Source organism: Eretmochelys imbricata, chromosome 8 (assembly GCF_965152235.1).
Source record: "Eretmochelys imbricata isolate rEreImb1 chromosome 8, rEreImb1.hap1, whole genome shotgun sequence".
Lineage (NCBI taxonomy): Eukaryota > Metazoa > Chordata > Testudines > Cheloniidae > Eretmochelys > Eretmochelys imbricata.
The window spans coordinates 37,993,585-38,017,652 of NC_135579.1; the positions used below are offsets into that span (position 1 = coordinate 37,993,585).

Genomic DNA, 24,068 nt, shown 5'->3' on the forward strand with positions numbered 1-24,068 from the left:
TCAATGGTAATTTTAAAAAGGAATTCATCTGTTTCAGATTTGAATATAGAGACAATATATACCAAATTTACAAAATATTCAAGGTAAATAAAAATAGGACAAAATAGAAGGCGTTTATTTCAATAGCAAGCTAATGATAAAAAGAACTAGTGCAACATAGCAAGTGGTATAGTTAATGAGTCAGTAAAATATAAGAAACATTTCTGAATCAAGAAAAATAGTTATTGAGATTTAAAAAAATTGAAAGGCATGATTTGCAATTGTACTTACACATTTAGTCACAAGGTGTCGCTGTCGCCTAAAGAGACATTTCAGAAAGAAAGAAACACAGAGCTCCTCCCCCAGAAGCCCTGAAAATCCTGCCCCTCAGCGCGTCAGGCGGGCTCCCGGACGTGTCGGGCCTGGATTAAATTAAACTGCTTTCAAAGGGCATCTTCCTTATTCACTGGACTCTACGGTTCCTTCAGTTAAATCGCTGATTCATAAACCGACACCGCCCAGTGTCCGCGATGGCGCTTTTCCGGCGAGACTCCCTGGTAACCGGGCAGCTGCTGCGGCTGGTTCTGCTACACACGGCCTGGGAGGTGGGCAGCGGCCAGGTCCGTTATTCTCTGCCGGAGGAATCCAAACACGGCACCTTTGTGGGCCGCCTGGCCCAGGACCTGGGGCTGGAGGTGTCGGAGCTGGTGTCTCGGATGTTCCGGATGGTCTCCAAAGGCAGGGGAGACTATTTTGAGGTAAATTTGCAGAGCGGCGTTTTGTTTGTTAAGTCGCCAGTAGACAGGGAAGAGGTGTGCGGCCAGAGCCCCCTGTGCGCCATTGACCTGGAGGTGATAGTGGACAAACCCCTGAGGATATTTCACGTAGAAGTGGAGATACAGGATATAAATGACAATGCTCCTGTGTTCCCTGTAAATGAAAAGTATCTCAGTATTGCAGAATCGAGACTGCCAGACTCACGTTTCCCACTAGAGGGCGCGTTTGACGCAGATACTGGCACAAACTCTCTGCTAACCTATAAACTCAGCTCAAGTGAACATTTCACATTCAATGTTAAATCAAACGATGACAACAAGAAATCCTTAGTGCTGGTGCTAAAGAAATCTCTGGATAGAGAGGAGACCCCTGAGCATAATTTATTACTCACGGCCACAGATGGGGGCAAACCGGAGCTGAGGGGCACAATTCAGCTGGTGATCACTGTGCTGGATGCCAATGACAACGCGCCTGTATTTAATCAGTCTGTTTACAAGATTCGGTTGTTCGAAAATGCAGCTAATGGGACATTAGTCATCAAACTCAACGCCACCGATTTGGATGAAGGAAGTAATAAAGAGGTTTCATATACTTTTAGCAGTTTCGTTCCTCCCACTGGAGGAGATATGTTTAGTTTAGATCTAAATACAGGAGAGGTCAGAGTCAAAAGCCGTTTGGATTTCGAAGAAATTAATGTATATGACATTCAAGTTGAGGCAAAAGATAAAGGTAATCCTCCTTTGTCAGGACACTGCAATATTGAGTTAGAGGTTTTGGACGTGAACGATAACACCCCTGAGCTGGCCGTGACTTCTCTTTCCCTGCCGGTGCCGGAGGACGCTCCCCCGGGGACAGTGGTGGCTCTTATTAGCGTCTCCGACCGGGACTCGGGAGACAACGGCAAAGTCATCTGCTCCATCCCCCCGGACCTGCCCTTTCAGCTCGTCTCCACCTTTAAGAATTATCACTCGCTGGTGCTGGCGGAGGCCGTGGATCGGGAGCGAGTGTCTGAATATAAGATCCTGGTGACAGCCAGAGACGAAGGGGTCCCGTCTCTCTCGGCCAGCAGCAGCATTTTGGTGCCGATCGCGGATGTGAACGATAACGCCCCTGCTTTCCCTCAGCCCGTGTACACGGTGTTTGTGAAGGAAAACAACCGTCCCGGGGCCCATCTCTTGAGCGTGTCGGCGTCGGACCCGGACCTGCGGGAAAACGCCTTTGTGAGCTACTCGGTGGTGGAGCGCAGTGTGGGAGAGCAGCAGCCCGTGTCCAGCTACATCTCGGTGCACTCGGAGAGCGGGCACATCTATGGGCTGCAGCCCTTTGACTACGAGGAGCTGCAAGTGCTGCAGTTCCAGGTGAGCGCGAGGGACGCCGGGTTCCCCTCCTTGTGCGGGAACGTGATCGTGCAGCTCTTCGTCCTGGATGAAAATGACAACGCGCCGGCAGTGTCCCCGCCTGGCTCCGGCCGCGGCTCGCCAGGGCCCGAGCTGGTTCCGCTGTCGGCCGGCGCAGGGCACGTGGTGGGCAAGATCCGAGCGGTGGATGCGGATTCCGGCTACAACGCGTGGCTTCGCTACGAAGTGCAGGAGGCCGGGGCTGCGGGGCCTTTCCGGGTGGGTGTGTACAGCGGGGAGATCAGCACCACGCGGGCCTTGGAGGAGGCGGACGGCCCCAGCCAGAGGCTCGTGATCCTGGTGAAGGACCATGGGGAGCCGGCGCTGTCAGCGACAGCCACGGTCAGCCTGTCCCTGGTGGAGAGTCCGCAGGCTGTGAAATGGGACTCGAGGCAAAGGGTCTGGAGCGAAGGGCCCTTGGTTGACCTGAACGTGTCTTTAATGATCGCCATTTGCTCGTTGTCCGGGCTGTTTGTGTTGGTGATTATCGTGTACGTTGGCCTGAGATGCCTCTCGGGTCCGGAAGTGATGTGCGGTCCTGGGAAAGCCACCGTGGTGTGCTCTAGCGAGGTGGGGAGTTGGTCCTATTCGCAGCGCCAGAGCCGGAACCTGTGTGTCTGGGAAGGCACCGCCAAGAATGACCTGATGGTTTTCAGCCCCAACGTCCCTCACTTTGCCAAGAACGGGGAGATGGAGAAACAGCTAGTGATGGCGTCCAATGTCTGTGGAACGGTTAGTGATATCCTCTTGTTTTAGAAAGATTACAACTTCCTTTTATAACAGATATTTACAGCCATTTTAATAATTAATTGTCTCATTTGACGCTTTGTAAAATAGTAACAATAGTAATAATTTGATATGAATCGTCTGTTTTTTATCGGTTTCTTCCACTACTATTAAAAATGTTGATTGCAAACACAGAAATAATAGAATTGGGATAGAATTATTTTCTATGCATTAAAATCTTATGTTAAAATAATATTGTTTTCGATGTAGTTTTAGTTATTTTATAGAGTAAGTATTAGGGGTTGCACTTTGAGGGTCGTCCAAAATAACTTTATTTGCTTGGGCAATTATTGTAGAAATTGCTAGTTTATCTTTCAATTCTCATTAGTTATGACCATTGATAGCCCTACTCTTTACTTAAAGAAATAAAACTTTTCACTTAGATAGCGAAATCTATCTGGAGATGCCGAACTACTTTAGAAAAATGTTAATTAAGGTTCTGTGATGAAGCCTGCCAAAAGCCCTGTGAGTTAGATACGACTGTCCCCATTTGTAGGTGAGATATTCTTATAGAGAAGCGAAGTAAGTGGCCCATGGTCATACCAGAAGTTTGTGACTGAGGAGGGGATAGAAACCCGACCTCCTACTTCCCACCCTTCCCTCCTTAATCACAAGGGTGTCTGTCCGACTCTCTTTAAAATCGGAGAAAAAAACTTACCTTGTCTCCACTGTGAAAAGAATGGGCACAAGATCATTGTGTCTTTGGGTCTCTTCTTGAAACTGGATTATTTTATTTGTCCATTATTTTAATCTTCATATGGGAGTATAATTCATTTTTTCCCATAATGCAGCATGGAAATGGGCTTACAAGACTTGGAAATAATTATTATTCTTAATTATTATTGTTCTTCCTTGAGCCCTAAAATGGTCTGTTATATATTGTAACTAAAATAGTAGTTCACTGAAGCTCTGCCAGACACAGAAATATCTAATTAAACACTCCTTTTAAAACTTAATTTTAAAATTAGAAGTCTTTGCGAGAAGAAATATCAATAAATATTTTTGTATTAAGAATGAAGTGTTATTCATACTAAATACTGGTTTGTAATAACTACCCTTCACTCAAGAAAGACTCAAGAACTACTCTTCACTCAAGGTGCCTTCCTTCATATATGATGAATGATTTTATATTATTTTAAATATATTGCCCTATTAATAGTAAAACAGACTGCCATCCCTTTGGAAGCAAAAATGTTAATCTACTCCCTCCTAGTGACAGAAACTAACTTTATGGAGAGGAGGGAGCAGCTTGTCAAAAGTAGGTGTAAACATTGTGTACTGCCATGGAATCTTTTACTTGGATTTTATTTCACTCTTGAACATCGATTTGTATGAGAATTGTTATTAATCATAACTTAATTGTAGGAAAGTATATTATTACCTTTACCTTATTTTCTCTGATACTGCAAAAGTTGCTTGCAGATGCTAGTTTCCAAGTTTTAACTTTGTTTTCCAATATTGGATTATAGAATATAAGAAAAATTAAAATTTTAGTATTTCTCAGAAAATTCTCTTAAATTATAGATTTCCTGGTCCCCTTTTCTAACAAAAGACTGTGGACAATAAAAATGTTATTTAAAACAGGTGTAAAATTTAGTAATTTTTATATTCAAGTTGACAGAATTGCAAATTGGAAAAGAAAGAAAATAAATATAAAATAATAAGGAAGAAAATGTTTTTAGACATTTTCCAGATTTGGTCACATGATAAGGTAGGTCCCATTCCTCCCTTAAACAGTAAGGATGCCAGACAGGATGGGAATTGTCTCTATCTGACAACAACATGAAAATGGAATATGGGCATGCTGAAGAGGACACAGATAGCCCTTTCCACTTCCCATGCTAAAGAGGGGAGCTATTAGTCTCTCCAGGTGTTTCCTGCTTGAGATAGGAACTGTCAGCTATGCATACTTTCCTCTCAATAGGAGGAGATAGGAGTTGGCCCTGGCTTTTTCCACTTGATGGAGCCATTTTGCTGTAATGTATTACTTAGGCATATAAAGGGCATATCCCTGTATTACTTGTGTGTCCAAAACTTCCAGTGATTTTAACTGAGAGAGACAAGGTGGGTGGGGTAGTACCTTGAGCTCCGCGAAGGTCTTCTTCAGGTCTGTGGAGGTCTATGGAGCTCAGTCCAACAAAAGGTTTGTCTCTCATATCCTCGGAGCAGCACCACTACAACAACCCTGCAGACAATGATTTCAATGGGAGCTGTAGACATACTAGGACTGAAGTTCAATGCACTAAGATTTCACAACATAACCCTCCGCCCCACATCAGCATGATAATAAAAGTGATCTCTAGTGACATCATCAGTGAAAACAGTGCCCTCAGGTGAAAACAGTTTCTTCAGTTGTGCAGAATGTGCCAATGGCCTACTAGATGATCTAATAACTTGTCCTGGAGTTGGACTATGGTTAATTGCTCTCATATCCCTTGATTGCTCTCTTATCTTGATTCTTCATCACAGGTCACCTTGGTATAGAGATGGCTTGTGACACTTAGATATCACAGTGATACCTTTTTTAGAAACAGTACTATAGACAGATAGAAGAAGAGATAGATCAGAAAGGTAAATTGGCTAGAGTGAAGGCAGCAGAAATAGCAATCTCAGCTGGACAGACTATGATAAACAGTTTAAATCTTACTCTATGACGGTGTGGGAAATAAGACAGGTCTTCTTCACTTGTATCAGAGCATCCTCAGTGTTCTGATCAGTGGAAGTGCTCTGGGAGGAGAACAGCCTGGTAAGTTCAGGCTAGCTTCATAGATATTGTCAAGTGCTTTCAGACTAAGCTTGGCTTTTGTATGAGCAGAACCATTGGAGACAAGGTTGAGGGTGCAGCAATGGGTGGTTTCTTTTTTTGTGTGTTTTCTTTCTTTTTTTCATTCATTCATTCATTCATTCATTCTTTCTTTCTTTTGTTCTTTCATTCTTTCTTTCTCATCTGGTGTCACTTATTCAGGTTCTAGATGTACTCAGAGAGCGTTGGGTTACTCATCTGTGAACGGGGTCCTTGTTACTCTTAGTTGATGGAGGATGGGTTTCATTATTGGTGGGTATTTTTAATATCTCCCTTAGGAAAGGTAGGATGCCAGCTTCTTCTAGAAAGCAATTGTTAGGCTTCTGGTCAGGATGCCATTGCTTGATGACGATAATCATATTTATTATTTGCCTTCACTAATTGCCCTTTTACTGGTACATGATGTCTGGAGTGGTTCATGACCATGAGTGCCAACCTCAGGGGAGACTTTAAAAAGCAGGGCAGACACCCCAAACTGGTTGTGTATTCTATCATTATATTTCAGCAACCCAATAACATTCATTTTTACTTGAGGTGCATTATTAATATTTAACACTAGATGTAATGCTTAACAGCTAAAATAGATGCTTACAATTTTTATGAGAGGGTGTTTCATCCCCTGATGTTGCTAGTTATTCCCCATCACCTTGTACATGTTGGTTTAATTAAAAGATCTTTATTACGTACTATCATTCTGACCTTATCTTTTAGAAGGTCTTAGTGGGTCACAACCGAGGATGCCAAACTCAGGACAAACTGCTGAGAAATAGGGCAGATACACCCCAAGACTGGTGGCTAATCCCCCATAGGATATACCAAACCAGCAACAAAAGTAAACTTCTTTTTACCACACTGGCTAACAAGAAGTCATAAAAGCAGTTTCCTTAGGCATTCCAGTCCTTGTATTACCACTGAAAATACAAGACTTAGAGATGACAGGTTCTTTAAAACCAATCTCTTCAAATAAAAGGTTATTCTGATCCCAAAGGACCAGCCACACACCCAGGTCAATATATAACTTAGATCTTACCCAAAAATCATGCTGATACCAATCATTTAGTATCTAAAATCTAAAGGTTTATTCATAAAAAGAAAGAAAGAAAGGTCAGAGTTAAAACTGGTTAAAGGAATCAAATACATACAGCAATTGCAAAGTTCTGGGTTCAGGCTTGTAGCAGTGAAGGAATAAATTGCTGGCTTAAGACACGTCTCTGGTTGCTTCCAAATCATTGGAAGGTCCTGAGTCCATTGGTTAGAATGCTCCCATTAGTATCATCCAGAGGCTGGAGCAGGATAGATGCAAAATTGAGGGGTTCCTAGGGCCATTTATATCCTCTGCCATGTGGAGGGGAACCCATTGATTTAAACAAAAACCTCAGCACAGGTAGTGGAGAATCACAGGTGACCAGATAGTGTTTGGAGTCACATGGGCAAGATACATGTTCATGCCCAATTTCGCTCAGTCATTGCAGGAAGCCATTACCTATATTCCAGGCAGCAGGTTCACAGGACAGTCCACTCAGCATAGATGGGCATCTCCCATGGTCCATTGTGAATTAAGTGTCCTTTTCATGGGCCACTGATTTTGAATAGTCCCTCCAAGATGTGCTGGCTAACTACTTTGTGGGTGTTACCCAGGAGCAAACATTTGAAATCCAGGTATACAGCCAATATTTATAACTTCAAATACAAAAATGATACATGCCTACAAATAGCATAATCATAACCAGCAAATCATAACCTTTTCATGGACACCGCACTTGACAACCTTTGTACAAGATTTGTTGCAAATATATAACAGAGGTTGTAACAATGATCTATATGGTCAAATTTTAATCAGGTAACGTCACAAGGAGTCAGTGTGTTTCTGTTGTTCTTAGGGAATGTTTTTGTACCATTCTTGATATCGGGATTTTTCTGGTACCACTTGATTTCGGGATGTGTTTGCATGAGTACTCTGTGCCTAGCACTTTTTAGGAATGTGTATTTCTGCTATATAAGTCCTATTCTTGCCTGATTCTGTGAGTGGGTCCGGCCTCTTGCTCACAGCTTGTCTTTATATCAGTCTGTATAACAGTCTTTATAACAGCAAAACTTTGATTACTACTTTATATCAGTAAAGCTTTGATTACTACTTTAGCCTAGGCCTCAGGCCTCATACCAGTCCTCTGATACAAGATTGTATGTCTCAGGCTCTCTTCCTACTACATAGTCTAAATACAAAACATGTCCTTACAAGTCTAACATCTATCTTGAATAGTACTCAGGTACAGGAGAAATGGTCTGGTTTCCAGCTATGAATTTGTCAGTGCTCAGCTGATGCCTACAGCCTTAGCAAGAGCTGGCACCTGGTCTATCATCATCACACATGGAATACTTCTGGGGGAATTCTGTGCCACTGTGAACGCACAGAATTCATGTGTCCTGCAGAATTTTTTTGTCTGCAGAAAATGCATTCTGTCCAAGGAGTGCTGCCATTCCATCTCTCACACACCAGAGGCCGCTGTGGTGCCATGACAGCTAGCAGCATGAATGCAGCGGGCTGTTCTGGTGCCACAGCGGCCTCTGGTGGACAAAAGGTAGAACTGCAGTTCTTCTGGAGCAGAATATATTTTCTGTGGGGAAAAAAATTCTGTACGTGCACAGTGGCACAGCATTTTCCCAGGAGCAGTTCATCACAGCAGCCTGCCTGCGGAGCCAAGTTAGGACAGACAGATTGGGCACACAGGACTGCTGGGGTATGAGTATCACAGACTGGGATTCAGAATAGCTAGTGGGAGAGGGACAGAGTGGAGTGTGGGCTCAGGAGCTAGTGGTGTGACAGCATTGATCCAGGGGTTGAATGGGAATGGGGGTGCAAGGCTACATGGGAACAGGGACGGGGGGCTGCAGGGACACATGGGGATGGGGGAGCAGGCTGCAGAGACCCACGAGGGTGTAGGGACAGTGGCAAATGTGCCTGACTGAATGGGAGAGACTTAGTATCAGCCAGCGTCTGCATGGGGGAAGATCACCAACTCCCTAACAATCCCGCCTCTTCCTCCCCCCCAAAACCATATTCCATATTTTTCCCACCTACACCCAACAACCCTCCAGGCTCCTTCCCTCTTCCTCAGCTTCTCTGTTACCCCTGACTCCTCCAAGCCTTTACACTGCTTCTGACAGGTGCAGGAGATACAGTTCTGTATTGTAATTTAAATGAATTACTTAAAGTTCTGTATTAATATGCATAGTAAGGAATCTATTTGTCAAAAAGAAATTACCAGAATCTTTTTTTGTCTGTATTGTTACAGACATTCTTGCTGACAGATATTTTGAAATGAATTACCAAAATAATTGAAATTGGCATGATTATATTGTGTTATTTTGACAAATAAAATATGCAGAATTTTAAAGTATTGTGCACAGAATTTTTAATGTTTTGGTGCAGAATTTTTAATTTTTTGGCACAGAATTCTCCTAGGAGTAATGGAAATACTTTTTCACTCAGTGTGTTATTAGACTGTGAGACTTGTTGCTACAGGATGTTGCTGAGGCCAAGAATTTAGCAAGACACAAAGATGGATTGGACTTCAAGGCAGATAACAAAAATAAACAGAATAATAATAGTTAATGTTAAAAAGTTTTTGAAGGCATATAAAATCTCCTGCTTCAGGGTTTAAGACAATTTCTAAGGTTGGGGATTAAGATGATAAATTTATGGAGGACAAGTTATCCCATCTCTTCCTATTGTCTGGTTTCTTTCACTTTTCTCTGAAGCATTTGTTATTGGCCCTGTCAGAGACAGGATACTAGACAGGTCTGATCCAGAATTACATTTTTTATGTTCCTGTGATCCAGATTTTCTTGACCCCCCCAATAATAGCTTTAGACTTGGGTATGGTAAAGATACTGTATTGATCTTGTATATCAGTCCTCTCCAGCAATGGATAAAGATCAAGTGTCCATGTTGATTATTTTAGACAATTCTATCAGCTGCCTTTGAAAGTCTTGACAATAAGATAATTGACATGGCTGTTGACACTGGCCAGGTTGGAGAGAGAGTTGGATTTGGTTGACTTAATTCCTTTTTCTGTGGAAGGATTTTGCATTGGGTGGTTTCTTATCAGCCCAAGGGGACTCATGTGGATTATTACTTGTATCCCTCCTTTTCAATGTGTACACGAAGCTGTTAGGGAACATAGTGAGGCAGTTTCACCTGTGTGTGTCTTCAGATGGTTTAGTTGCTAGGTGTTCTAATGCTTGGGTAACATTCAGATTATTCTGGTTGGATGGGAGAAATAATTGGAAGAAATGGCAGAAGTAGTGTCCTTTTTCTAAGACTAGAGTGTTGGATCATTTTTTGTTTCTGTGATTCATAGATTTTAGTTTCTATAGAATGGTTTAGTCCACAGTTTCTGTGGAATCTTCAGGTGCTTCTAGAAATCTAGATAGCAGTGGCTCAGAGTGGGTTTTGCCATTTATCCTTGGCCAGGAAGTTGCACCCTTTTATTTTGGATGTGGTCTTCATCACAATAATCCATGCTTTTGTTGTTTCCATATTGGATTCCTGCAATTCTTTCTACATTGGGTAACATCTGAAATACACAGAAATATCAGTTATTGCAGAAAATGGATGCCTGCTTGATGGTGCTTCTCACAGAGTGTGTATTATACTCATTCTGCATAAATTGTATTAGTTTGCACTTTGCAGCTTAAGTCTGTGTGCAGTTTAGGTTGTTGAATGTAGCCTATTCAGGTCTAAATATTTTGTTTCTTATGTATCTCAGGGACTGCCTCTCTCCTTGTACAATCAGAAGTGAAGTCAGATTGCCTGTCTGCTCCACTGAGATCAGCTGAGGTATCTGAGCTAATAGGATCCTAATTAAAATGGGGAGGGGACTGGAAGCCAGATATTTTTCACTGACTGACAGTTGAATGTAGTTTTGGTCATTGGAAGGGTCGCTGAGTTGTTTACTCACAAGACTGGGTCTCACTGAGAAAAATATACCAATGGTTGTAGCTGCCTGCTGTGTCCTGCATAATATCTGTGAAGCCAAGGGGGGAAAGTTTCCACCAGGTGGAGAGCAGAGATAGCTGTCTACTGAATTTGAACAGCCAGAGACAAAGGCTATTAGAAGAGCTCAACATAGAGCTATATGGCTCAGGGATGCTTTAACAATGAGCCAGAATAGTGTGTATTGTTGTAGTGTGCTCTACCTGGCACTGCTCTTTTGTGGCCTGGTAGGAATTGTGTGGTGATTGCTGTACATGTAGGAACATAACATTGTTGATGCACCTATTAATTTAGTTTGTGACTGATCCTCTGAGTTTTATGACACTATATAGGAACAGGTAATTGGTTGCTCTCAGAACTGCTCAGCACTCGCAGGCATGTTGCGAAGTAATAAAGGAGAATAATGTTCCAAATAATATAATTTTATTCTGTAACAAAATCAGTGAAAAACTCTGTGCAAATTTAAAACAAATACTTTAAAAACATGATAAAACAATAAATTCAGAGAACAGCACTTTTGAAAGGGCAAGAACATTTGCGTCCACTTTAGTTACACATACACCAACTGTGGCTTTCACGGATCAGTGTATGTGAAGCTCTGATTGTCTTTAATGGCCACCAGGATGGAGTGGTAGGGGTAGAGTAGCAGCGAGTGGTGTCCTGTGGAATGTTCAGGGGATGTAGGAAGGTGCTGTAATGGAGTTCTCCATGGACTGCACAGGGAGGCGAGCCTGGGATTATTGAATGTATAGGTCCCCAGGAGACTGCAGCATCTGTGTTTGCTGCTGGAGAAGACCCATTATGTCCTGATACATCTCCCTCTCCTTTTCCTGCTCCTTTCTCCCCTCCACTCTTTCCTTCCTACCTTTCTTATAGTTTTAATCAGTGAGGAACGGACAGTGTTGTACTTGTATCTATCTTGTAAATATTAAGTCAACTCTCATAGTTAATATCTCACAGAACTATGATGCTGGTTAAGGATGGGAGTGAATTTCTGACATCTCCATTTACTAACAAATATTTCCCCCATGATAAATATGTGAGATTATGGAACCAGTAGAGGACCTGTTGGAGTGAAATTGGCAGAAGAAATATTCTTTTTAAAATTGTTGTTTCAAAATTAAGTTTAACAGTTGATTTACTTATGTATCTGACTGGGAGGTAAGAAAATGTAAATATTATTATATGAATATAAAAATTTACACAGTAAACAATCAGTTGTTAGTCATTCCCAAAACAATGAAAATCTATCTCACTGCCCAATGCATTGATGTAAAATAAGTAAAAATTCTGTAAAGAAATTTTGTTAGCAGAGTAGTGAAAGATGAAAGGAAGTCCTGATTAAGGTAAAAGATATATGGGGAAAAATCTTCACTGTTGTGTTTACACATTCTGTCACAAGGTGTCGCTGATGTCTAAAGAGACTTTGCAACAGGAAAGAAACACACAGCTCCTCCCACAGAAGACTGGAAAACCCTGCCTGTCGCGTCAGGAGGGCTCCCGGATGTGAGAGGAGTGGATTAAATAAACTGTTTTCAAAGGTCTCTCACCCCGCCATTCACTGGACTCTGCCGTTCGCTCAGTTAAAAAACTGATTTATAAACCCGCGCCCCGCGTCCGCGATGGCTCTTCTCTGGCGAGACTCCCTGGGAACCGGGCAGCTGCTGCGGCTGGTTCTGCTACACACGGCCTGGGAGGTGGGCAGCGGCCAGGTCCGTTATTCCCTGCTGGAGGAAGCCAAACACGGCACCTTTGTGGGCCGCCTGGCCCAGGACCTGGGGCTGGAGGTGTCGGAGCTGGTGTCTCGGATGTTCCGGATGGTCTGCAAAGGCAGGGGAGACTATTTTGAGGTAAATTTGCAGAGCGGCGTTTTGTTTGTTAATTCGCGAATAGACAGGGAAGAGGTGTGCGGCCAGAGTCCCCTGTGCGCCATTGACTTGGAGGTGATAGTGGACAAACCCCTGAGGATATTTCACGTGGAAGTGGAGATACAGGATATAAATGACAATGCTCCTGTGTTCCCTGTAAATGAACAAAACCTGAGTATAGCAGAATCACTGACGGTTCCAGGTTCGCGTTTCCCACTAGAGGGCGCGTCTGACGCAGATATTGGTATAAACTCGCTGCTAACCTATAAACTCAGCCCAAGCGAAAATTTCATTGTAGAGGAGAAAACGAAGGAGAAAAGTAAATCTTTGGTCCTTGTGTTAAAGAAACCTCTTGATAGAGAGGACATCCCCGCGCATCATTTATTGCTCACCGCTATTGATGGGGGCAAACCGGAGCTCACCAGCACAGTTCAGCTAGTGATCACTGTGCTGGATGCCAATGACAACGCGCCCATATTTAATCAATCCGTTTATCAAATCAAATTATTGGAAAATGCAGCTAACGGGACTTTAGTCATAAAACTCAACGCCACTGACATGGATGAGGGCATTAATAAGAATATTTCCTATTCGTTTACCAGTCATATTCCTCAAAACATAGGAAAAGTTTTCAGGATAGAACAAAATACTGGAGAAATCAGGGTTAAAGGAAATATAGATTTTGAAGATATTAATCTGTTTGAAATTCAAGTTGAGGCAAAGGATAAAGGGAATCCCCCGTTAGGGGGACACTGTAAAGTTATGATAGACATTTTAGACGTGAATGATAACGCCCCTGAGCTGGCCGTGACTTCCCTTTCCCTGCCGGTGCCGGAGGACGCTCCCCCGGGGACAGTGGTGGCTCTTATTAGCGTCTCCGACCGGGACTCGGGAGACAACGGCAAAGTCACCTGCTCCATCCCCCCGGACCTGCCCTTTCAGCTCGTCTCCACCTTTAAGAATTATCACTCGCTGGTGCTGGCGGAGGCCGTGGATCGGGAGCGAGTGTCTGAATATAAGATCCTGGTGACAGCCAGAGACGAAGGGGCCCCGTCTCTCTCGGCCAGCAGCAGCATTTTGGTGCCGATCGCGGATGTGAACGATAACGCCCCTGCTTTCCCTCAGCCCGTGTACACGGTGTTTGTGAAGGAAAACAACCGTCCCGGGGCCCATCTCTTGAGCGTGTCGGCGTCGGACCCGGACCTGCGGGAAAACGCCTTTGTGAGCTACTCGGTGGTGGAGCGCAGTGTGGGAGAGCAGCAGCCCGTGTCCAGCTACATCTCGGTGCACTCGGAGAGCGGGCACATCTATGGGCTGCAGCCCTTTGACTACGAGGAGCTGCAAGTGCTGCAGTTCCAGGTGAGCGCGAGGGACGCCGGGTTCCCCTCCTTGTGTGGGAACGTGACTGTGCAGCTCTTCGTCCTGGATGAAAATGACAACGCGCCGGCAGTGTCCCCGCCTGGCTCCGGCCGCGGCTCGCCAGGGCCCGAGCTGGTTCCGCTGTCGGCCGGCGCAGGGCACGTGGTGGGCAAGGTCCGAGCGGTGGATGCGGATTCCGGCTACAACGCGTGGCTTCGCTACGAAGTGCAGGAGGCCGGGGCTGCGGGGCCTTTCCGGGTGGGTGTGTACAGCGGGGAGATCAGCACCACGCGGGCCTTGGAGGAGGCGGACGGCCCCAGCCAGAGGCTCGTGATTCTGGTGAAGGACCATGGGGAGCCGGCGCTGTCAGCGACAGCCACAGTCAGCCTGTCCCTGGTGGAGAGTCCACAGGCTGTGAAATGGGACTCGAGGCAAAGGGTCGGGAGCGAAGGGCCCTTAGTTGACCTGAACGTGTCTTTAATGATCTCCATTTGCTCGTTGTCCGGGCTGTTTGTGTTGGTGATTGTCGTGTACGTTGGCCTGAGATGCCATCCGGGTCCGGAAGTGATGTGCGGTCCTGGGAAAGCCACCGTGGTGGGCTCGAGCGAGGTGGGGAGTTGGTCCTATTCGCAGCGCCAGAGCCGGAACCTGTGTGTCGGGGAAGGCACCGCCAAGAATGACCTGATGGTTTTCAGCCCCAACTTTCCTAACTTTGCAGAGAACGGGGAGAAGGAGACGCCCAAGCTATGTGGCACGGTTGGTTAAATAATATTTCCCTCCACAATGCATTGTTTCCTGTGTCTCACTGAAGTTTATTGTTAAGTAGTTCGTAGTGATTCCCTAATGGATTTATATATTTTTTAAAAATGCACGTTTGAATGACGAATAATTAATCTTTTTAGCGATCCAGCTTTCTGTGTGTTGTTTTTGGGTGGTTACTTCGGATACAGTTTTTGAAACATAAGTGGTTTTTAGTAGCATTCGAATGAAATTTGAGATATGTCAGTTTGAATGGATACAAGCCAAAGGATATAATATTATACATATAAATTTGCAATTTTATTGGCTATAGTTTGCTCTTTTTTTTAGTAGTACCGTCTGCGCTATTAATTCCATGAGAAACACTTTTTTTATGAAGAAGAAATAAATAGCCATGATCTGGTGGTAGCATCCGTGTTCTTTGTCTGGGGAGTATTCCTCCGAAAATTACTTCCTTATAATTTTTGTTATTGGAGATGGCTTGTTATATGCTTCTTGACTGATAGTTTCCATTGATGATGACGACACCGTGAAGAACAATACTTTGCAATGGTTTAATACATTCCATCTGAAGAAGCCAAAACATGTTAAAGCATTAGGATGAGTAAAGATGTACCGCTTTATTCCACCTTTATTCACACTGAAACCTTATAATTGAGTCCTAAGCCTTCAAAATTGGGTTGAAGTGGGACATGACTGGTGAACAGTCTGGGTGCTGGCTCTGAGTTACTCCTCACCATGCCACCGCAATTTATCTGTAATTATCCCCTTCCTTCTGTGGGGAAACTGAGAACCAGAGCAGTGAAGTGACATGTCCAAGGTTACAGAAGGTTTGCAACAGATCCAGAAACACAGTGAAGAGCTCCTGGTTGCCAGTCTTGCTTCTTGCCTAGAAAAGCATCTTTCCTTTCCTTGGATTTCCTCCCAAATTTTATTATTCCATTTGTCCCTTATCATTTTCTCTCCTGCTTTTTATATGTTATTTGTTCTCTTTTAAATGCAGTTCAGACGTGTTTTACGAATTTTTTTTAGTTTTTATGCTGTTCTTTCCTAGACTATCAACCTAAAGCACTTTAGTATATGACATCTCTTACAAGATTCCAGAGAATCTAGGGAAGCATCCAAATTAATGTCATGATATAACCATATTTTAAAAATTTCTGTTTCTACAGTATTGTTTATGGTTTCAGGATACAGCAGTAGAAACATCTTAGTGAGGAATACCTGGGTGTACCTATTATCAGAAATTTATAGGCTTTTATTTTAGGGCTATTGATTAATTACAGTTAACTCACATGATTAACTCAAAAAAATTAATCGTGATTAATAGCAGTTTTAATTGCACTGTTAAACAAATAGAATACCAATTGAAATTTATTAAATATTTTGATGTTTTTCTACATTTTCATATATATTGTATTCTGTGTTGTAATTGAAATCAAAGTGTATATTATTTTTTATTACAAATGATTGTACTGTAAAAATGATAAACAAAAGAAATAGTATTTTTCAGTTCACCTCATACAAGTACTGTATTGTAATCTTTGTTGTGAAAGTGCAATTTACAAATGTAGATTTTTTTGTTACATAACTGCATTCGAAAACAAAACAATGTAAAACTTCAGAGCCTACAAGTCCACTCAGTCCTACTTCTTGTTCAGCCAATTGTTAAGTCAAACAAGTTTGTTTACATTTACAGGAAATAATGCTGCCCTCTTCTTATTTACAATGTTACCAGAAAGTGAGAACAGGCATTTGCATGACATTTTTGTAGCTGGCATTGCAAGGTATTTACGTGCCAGATATGCTAAACATTCATATGCCCCTTCATGCTTTGGCCACCATTCCAGAGGTCATGCTTCCATGCTGATGATGCCCATTAAAAATAATGCATTAATTAAATTTGTGACTAAACTCCTTGGGGGATAATTGTATGTTCCCTGCTCTGTTTTACCCACATTTTGGCATATATTTCATGTTATAGCAGTCTTGGATGATGACCCACCACATGTTCATTTTAAGAACACTTTCACTGCAGATTCGACAAAAAGCAAAGAAGGTACCAATGTGAGATTTCTCAAATTAGCTACAGCATTCCACCCAAGGTTTAAGAATCTGAAGTGCCTTCTAAAATCTGAGAGGAATGAGATGTGGTGCATGCTTTCAAAAGCCTTAAAAGAGCAACCCTCTGATGCGGAAACTACAGAACCTGAACCACCAAAAAAGAAAATCAACCTTCTGCTGGTGGCATCTGACTCAGATGATGAAAATGAACATGCATTGGTCTGCACTGCTTTGGATTGTTATTGAGCAGAACCCATTATCAGCATGGACGCATGTCTTCTGGAATAGTGGTTGAAGGTGGAGACATATGAATCTTTAGTGCATCTGGCATGTTAATATCTTGCGACGCCAGTTACAACATGCCATGCGAATGCCTGTTCTCACTTTCAGGTGACATTGTAAACAAGAAGCGGGCAGCATTATTTCCTGAAAATGTAAACAAACTTGTTTGTCTGAGCTATTGACTGAACAAGAAGTAGGACTGAGTGGACTTGCAGGCTCTAAAATTTTACATTGTTTTATTTTTGAATGCAGTTTTTTTGTACATAATTCTACATTTGTAAGTTCAACTTTCATGATAAAGAGATTGCACTACAGTAGTTATATTAGGTGAATTGAAAAATACTATTTCTTTTGTTTTTTTAGAGTGCAAGTACTTGTAATAAAAAAATAAAGTGAGCACTGTACACTTTGTATTCTGTGTTTTAATTGAAATCAATATATTTGAAAATGTAGAAAACATGCAAAAATATTTAAATAAATGGTATTCTATTATTGTTTAACAGTGCAATTAATTACAATTAATGTTTTAAATTGCTTGACAGCCCTATTTTATGTTATTTATTACAGATTTTATAATAGATCAGTTTTTTGTTTACCACTGTGTTATCAGCTTTTAAATGGATTTTATTACTTGGAAGTTCTCCTTTTCCTGATAGATCACAATTAAATAACTGAATGAGTGTGTATCTTCAAGAATCTTACAAAATACTGTTCATTATGATGAACTGCTTCTTTTGGATTTTATTTAAAATTAACAATGGTTATTTAGATTTGTGATGCATTATAACCCATATAAGTAATTCCTTTCTATGAGTCATTTCCAGCTTTTGGTTTTCAGATTCCATTTTGGTTTCTTTTTCAATAGTAATGGATTCTGGAACATAGGAAACAATGCAGTGGTTTTACAACCTTTAAAAAAGAATGATGGCAGCTTATTTTTATATCTCCATTTCTAACTACTACGAGAGAGAGATCCTGTGCTCAGAGAACTAAGAGTTGTTTTGGGAAACAGTTACAGAATGTATTCTGTTTTTCCTAGTAAATGGAACAGAATTACAAAGTGGGGAAGATATGATGTTAGAAAATAAATAAAAATAGTAAAGAGATCATCTTAATATATTTATCCTGTTATTTTTTTCCTTTGGATGCAGGGAACATTTTTTGGGGTGTGTGTAGCAGGGCTGGCCTGACCATGAGGCAAACTGAGGTGGCCATCTCAGGTGCCAGACTGGGGCGGGGGGTGTCACCATTAGGACCCGAGTGTAGAAAATTGTGTCTGTTGCTGGTGCATATGTATTCTCTCTGCTCTAGATGCACAGAGATGGTGGAGTGCTGTGCTGGAGGAAGGAGGGCACAAGAGACATAACAGGCAGGCAGGAGAAAAGGTGAGAGGGAATAACAGAAAGCAGCAGGAGCTGCAGGGAGAGAGAGAGGAGGAGGAGCCTCTTATTACCTCTCTAGCACCCCCAGGAGCCTGGACTGATTAACCCCAGCTTCTCGGGGAGCTTCCTGTTTCCTGCTGCTTCCCTGAACCCACTTGAGGAGAACAGGCAGTCAGCTGAAGTAGTAGGAGCCGGTTAGGCCTTTAATATGCTGATATCATCCCTCACTCAGGTCCTGCTACCAGCCTGCTTCTTTGTCCCCTTCAACTGAGTGTTGAATGCCACTATAGCTGGCACAGAACAGCAGTCATGAGTGAAAGAAGAAAATGTGCTTCTGGGGCAGCATTCAGAAAAAGCAAGCAAGCAAAGGAAGCTTTCTGTCTAAGCAGGAAGGAGCTCTCCTGAGATATATAGACACAAATGTTCACGGTGAGCCTTCCAGCCCAGGTGAGGATGTGAGTGGTGAGGAGATGCCTGATCTTCCAGTTAGTCAGAGTGCAGGTGACCTGGCAGCTACTGCAGCATCCATATCTCCATCTCAAATGGATGTAACCATACACATTTCTGAAGAAAAGTGTAGATCAGAGAAGAGTGTGGTGGAGGCGCAAGAAATAGCTGCTGCTGAGTTTAGCTCCTTAAGTCTAGATGATCCAGGACTATGGACCCACTTGAGCAGTAGCCTGAGGGACTTCCTTGTGCTGCATGGGCCACAGCAAGTGAAAAACTTCATGTTCTCCAAAGACAGTGAAGATAGAAGTTTCCATCCAACACATTACTGGCGTGAAATCCCCAATGGTGACAAAGTGGAGAGGCCATGGCTTATGTACTCAAAAACCCACAATGTTGCATACTGTTTTTGTTGCAAACTCCTCCAGTCTAATGTTCCAGCCACATTGGGTTCTCCAGGAACAAAGGACTGGAAGAATCTGGCTAGAAATCTGGCATGCCATGAGAAGGCAGCAAATCACCAGAGAGCATTCCATAGGTGGAAAGAGCTTGAGATGAGACTGAGGTTAAAGGCCACCATAGATGATCAGCATCAAGAGAAGATTGCATCAGAGTCTCTTTACTGGCTAAATGTTCTGAAAATGCTCATTGCCATTGTGAGAATGCTTGCTACCCAAAACCTAGCACTGTGTGGCACTTCAGATGAGCTGTATGTGCCAAACAATGGAAACTTCCTTAAAATTGTGGAGCTGATGGTGAGTTTGATGCTGTACTCCAGGAGCATCTAAGAAGAGTCACCACCCAAGAAATGTACATACACCACTACCTTGGAAAAACAATTCAAAATGAGATATACAGTTACTGGCAACAAAAGTCAAACAGAAGATTGTGGCAGATCTGAAGTCAGCAAGATATTACTGTGTTATTCTGGACTATACATCTGACATCAGTCATATGGAACAAATTACTTCAATGGTGCGTTTTGTAACAAGAACAGAACCTAGTGAAAATGTCCCTGCAATGGTGACTGTCATAGAGCATTTTCTAGAATTTATTGACATTGATGATACTACAGGAGCTGGTAAGACAACTGTGCTTCTTAAAAAGCTGGAAGATATGGGAATTGCGATAGCTGACATGAGAGGTCAGGGCTACGATAATGGTGCCAACATGAGAGGAAAGAACAGAGGAGGGAAGACATGGATCTGAGAGCTAAACCCTATAACTTTTTTTGTCCCATGCAGTTCTCATTCATTGAACTTGGTGGTCAGTGATGCAGCATCAGCTTCTAGTGAGGCTGCTGAATTTTTTAATATAATTCAAAGCATCTATGTATTTTTCTCCTCATCAACTCATTGATGGCAAATTTTGAAGCAACATCTGGGAACATCCTCTCTGACACTGAAACCACTGAGTGCCACACAATGGGAAAGTCGGTGGAGGCGATAAAGCCTATCAAACACCAAATTGGGAAGACAGATGATGCCATAGTTGCCATTATGGAGGCTAATGCTATGACAGGAACTGTTCGTGGGAGAACAGTGGCTGAGGGAAATGGAATCACCAGAAACATACATAACTTCAAATTTCTGTGTGGCTTAGTGTTGTGGCATGACATAATGTTTGAAATAAATGTTGTAATCAAGAGACTCCAAGGTGTTGACCTTGATATATCTGGCGGAATGGAACAACTGGACAAAGCAAAGTCATACCTGCAGTCTTACTGGTCAGATGAGGTATTTCAAAATATTCTGAAGAATGCACAGAAGTTGGCAGAGGAACTTCACACTGAAGCTATTTTCCCACCCATTCAAGAATACAAGAGTCACCGAAGAACAAGACATTTTGATTCCAAGGCATGGGATAATCCCATAAGAGACCCCAAACAACAATTCAAAGTTGAATTCTTTAACCAGGTGCTAGATTGTGCAGTACATTCAGTTGAAGAACATTTCATGCAGCTCAAGGAACACAGCAGTATATTTTGGATGTTGTATGATATTCCAAAACTCCTCACTATACCCGAAGAAGACCTACACCAGCGATGCAGGGCATTAGAGACAGTGTTGACACATGATGGCACGCATGATATTGATGTGAGTGATTTAGGTGGTGAACTGAAAGCCCTTTCAAGATACATTTCAGCAGGATCAACTCCAAGGGCTGTTCTGGAATATATGTGGACAAATAAGATGACCACCCTCATTCCAAATGCTTTCGTTGCTCTGCGCATACTTCTAACACTTCCTGTAATGGTTGCCAGTGGAGAATGCAGCTTCTCCAAGCTGAAGTTAATAAAAACACATCTATGCTCCACAATGACAAAGGAGAGGCTGGTCGGCCTTGCAGCCATTTCAATAGAGCATGAGCTGGCCCAGACTGTGGACCTTCAGAAGGCTGTTCAAATCTTTGCAACCAGGAAGGCATGGAAAGCACCACTTTGTTTATTCAAACAGATAAAAATGCCAGTGTTTACTATGCAGACAAGAAAAGTTACATTTGCAGTTCAGGGATTTGAAAGTTAAGTGTTACTTAAAATGTTTGAACAAGGCATGTTAAGTTGTTAATTCTCCTTTATTGGGGTGTGTAGCAGAGCAGTACCATGAGAGGAGTGGAACAGGAAGAACAGGAAGAAGGCAGAATTGAGATCTTTCAAAGTTTTGGCCCCTGCCTCGGATGCCAAAATGTTGTGGGCCAGCCCTGGTGTGTAGTAGCCATCTGTGAGTTCTAACGGTTTTTTGAAACACGGTTTAACTGATTTAATTTGTGCCGTTAGTAAGCATGGTACACATTGGAAGATAATCCTGTATTTGTGATAACTTTATTGGCATGTGACTGGAACAACCGAAAAAAATTTACTGACATAGTGACTATATATACCCTAACTATCCACCAGGAGGAGACAGACAACTGTACAAACTTCTTCCACTGGGGGAGAGGAGTTATCAGTCTCCTCTGGTGTCTCCTACTAGGAAGAGGCGTTGACCAGCTGTCCTGTCTTTGCTGTCACCAAGAGTGGATGAAAGTTGGTGCCAATACCTTCAACTTGGGGAAGCCTTTCTAACGTGCTGAATTATTTGAGCATTTAATGGGTCTTTTCCCACCTTCTTTGAGTATCCCAAGCTTCTAATAGACGAATATAAAGCAAAACAAATCACACATGGATACACAAGATTATAGGGCATACAAAAATGCAAAAGGGAAAGAGTCACTGTCTCAAATAATATACTTTTTTAAAAATGGCACTATATAAAATAGGTTTATATGTTGCCTTAGCCTCTGGTTCTAGTAACATAACCCAAGACCAAAATTATTCTTCAAATTGTTCCACTATTTTACTGATATTGCCTATAATTATTATATATATAGCAAAGTATTTACAAACACTGGTAGTTAAGTTGCCTAAACATTTGCGTTCTCAATGGCCTTTTCCAGTTGCTTATAACCTGCTCAAAATCTGCTTATAACCTTTACATTTTTAGTTTAAATTGCAGGTTTAGTCAAAGTAGAGATCAGCTTTTGAGAGAGTTAAAATGGATTGTTTTTATGTGAAAACACAGTAAAATGTATTATTTTCCTTAAATATGTAACATTTCTGAAAACAGCTCTAGTGCCTAAATAAGTGATCTGTAAAAACTTTAAACTTAAGGGGGGGGGGGACATATGTGCTTTTCAGTGATCTGTTGAAGTGGTTTTGAGATTTGCTGACTTTAAAAAAGATTGGGAAACATACTGTGACCGTATACACTGGTTGCTGCTTTCTTTCTAACGATTTCCTGATGTTCCGTTCGCATTGTGTAAATGTGTGCATGTAACTGATACATTCTATTTTAGTATCTGGTGGTATCACTTATGTTCTACTGGCTCCCTGCATGCATGTGTAAGAAAGTTAAGAGGAATTTAAAATTTAATATGCAAGTGTTTATGTAACGTGATCTGCGAAAGTGTGTGCAGATAAAGATCGGGCTGTAAAGGAGCCCAAACATATTCCACGAGAAATCTGAAGCTATATATGTAATGGGGGTGTAGCTATACCTCATTATATATGTTCTGTTAATCTATGTATTGTGTGAGGCAGGACTCCAAATAAGCCCTAGTTTTAGAGAGTGAACATATTGTACACGCCAAGGCATTTCATTTCTGCCGAAAAATAGAATGGAAGTTACTTGTTTTTGTAAATTTTATTTTTGAAAAACGTAGGAAATTCCATTAAAAAACAATGTTGAAGAACACTAAGATTGCAAAAGGAAGCACTCAAAAGTCGGGAAATGCCAACATTCAGGTTTCTAACACATCGATAACTGTGCTCATATATGCATATTCATTAAAATAGTCTTTAATTAAATAATTAAATTGGTTTCTTCTCCAGTTTAAAAGGTTGTGAATAAGGAAGAAGTCCAGAAAAAATCGCCTTCACTCTGTGTAGAATAATAATCTGCAGGTAAGGCAGAGGGTAACTGCCAAAATAATAAGAATAAAAATAAATATTAACCAGCTCCCATATTTACTGAATGCAATGTATCCTCTGCACTGATGTAAACAAACATTTAGGCACTTGTGGAAAACCAGCACAAGGGTAATGCACAATTTAAGTAATTTAAGCCTGCAAAATAAAACTATGCTTCTGTACACAGAATTTCACCTTGAATGATGTAGTTAAAGAAGCTAGCCCAACCAACCAATCAACTAACGATGTAATAAAATAATAATGGCAGAATCTATATGAATATTCATAAGGAAGAAGGATTTTGTGTTTCCTGAGTTTTGAATGCTTTCCTTTCAAACCTCCATGTTCTTTCAATATTTTTTGTTCTGTCCGAGTCGGAGATAACCGTAGCTATGTATCGCTGTAAGATAAACGTAAGATATAGAGATATTAAGATGTAGACGCGTGTGTCAGTGGAAGTGTATTAGAAGGTAGTGCAGGATCAAGTGATGAAATCTTTAAAGATCTGAATGGGAAAAGATTAAAACACCTTCCTATAGGTAAGGAACCCCAGACTTCTTTTGGTGGCTCAGTTATAGAGGCAAGTTTAGAAAATTTCTGTCCGTTGCCAAATATTATCTCCTAAAATGCGCACAGAACGACATAAAGTTCGAAGGGATATCTTCCGTGATAGCTCGGCGGGCGGAGGGAAAGGGGCAGGAAAAGATGAGAAAACAGTATGC

General features: G+C 42.0%; 1 protein-coding gene and 1 pseudogene across 1 annotated transcript in view; both read left to right on the top strand.

Moving 5' to 3' along the window:
* The first annotated feature begins 461 nt into the window (after positions 1 to 461).
* LOC144268911 (protocadherin alpha-2-like) overlaps positions 462 to 24,068 on the top strand; it is a 213,097-nt gene continuing 189,490 nt past the window's right edge. Inside the window, exon 1 of the mRNA XM_077824238.1 lies at positions 462 to 2,885. Within this exon, the coding sequence (XP_077680364.1) occupies positions 510 to 2,885 (2,376 nt within the window). The 5' untranslated portion in view covers positions 462 to 509. The remainder of the gene's footprint in view (positions 2,886 to 24,068) is intronic.
* Positions 12,361 to 14,730, top strand: LOC144269087 (protocadherin alpha-3 pseudogene; annotated as a pseudogene).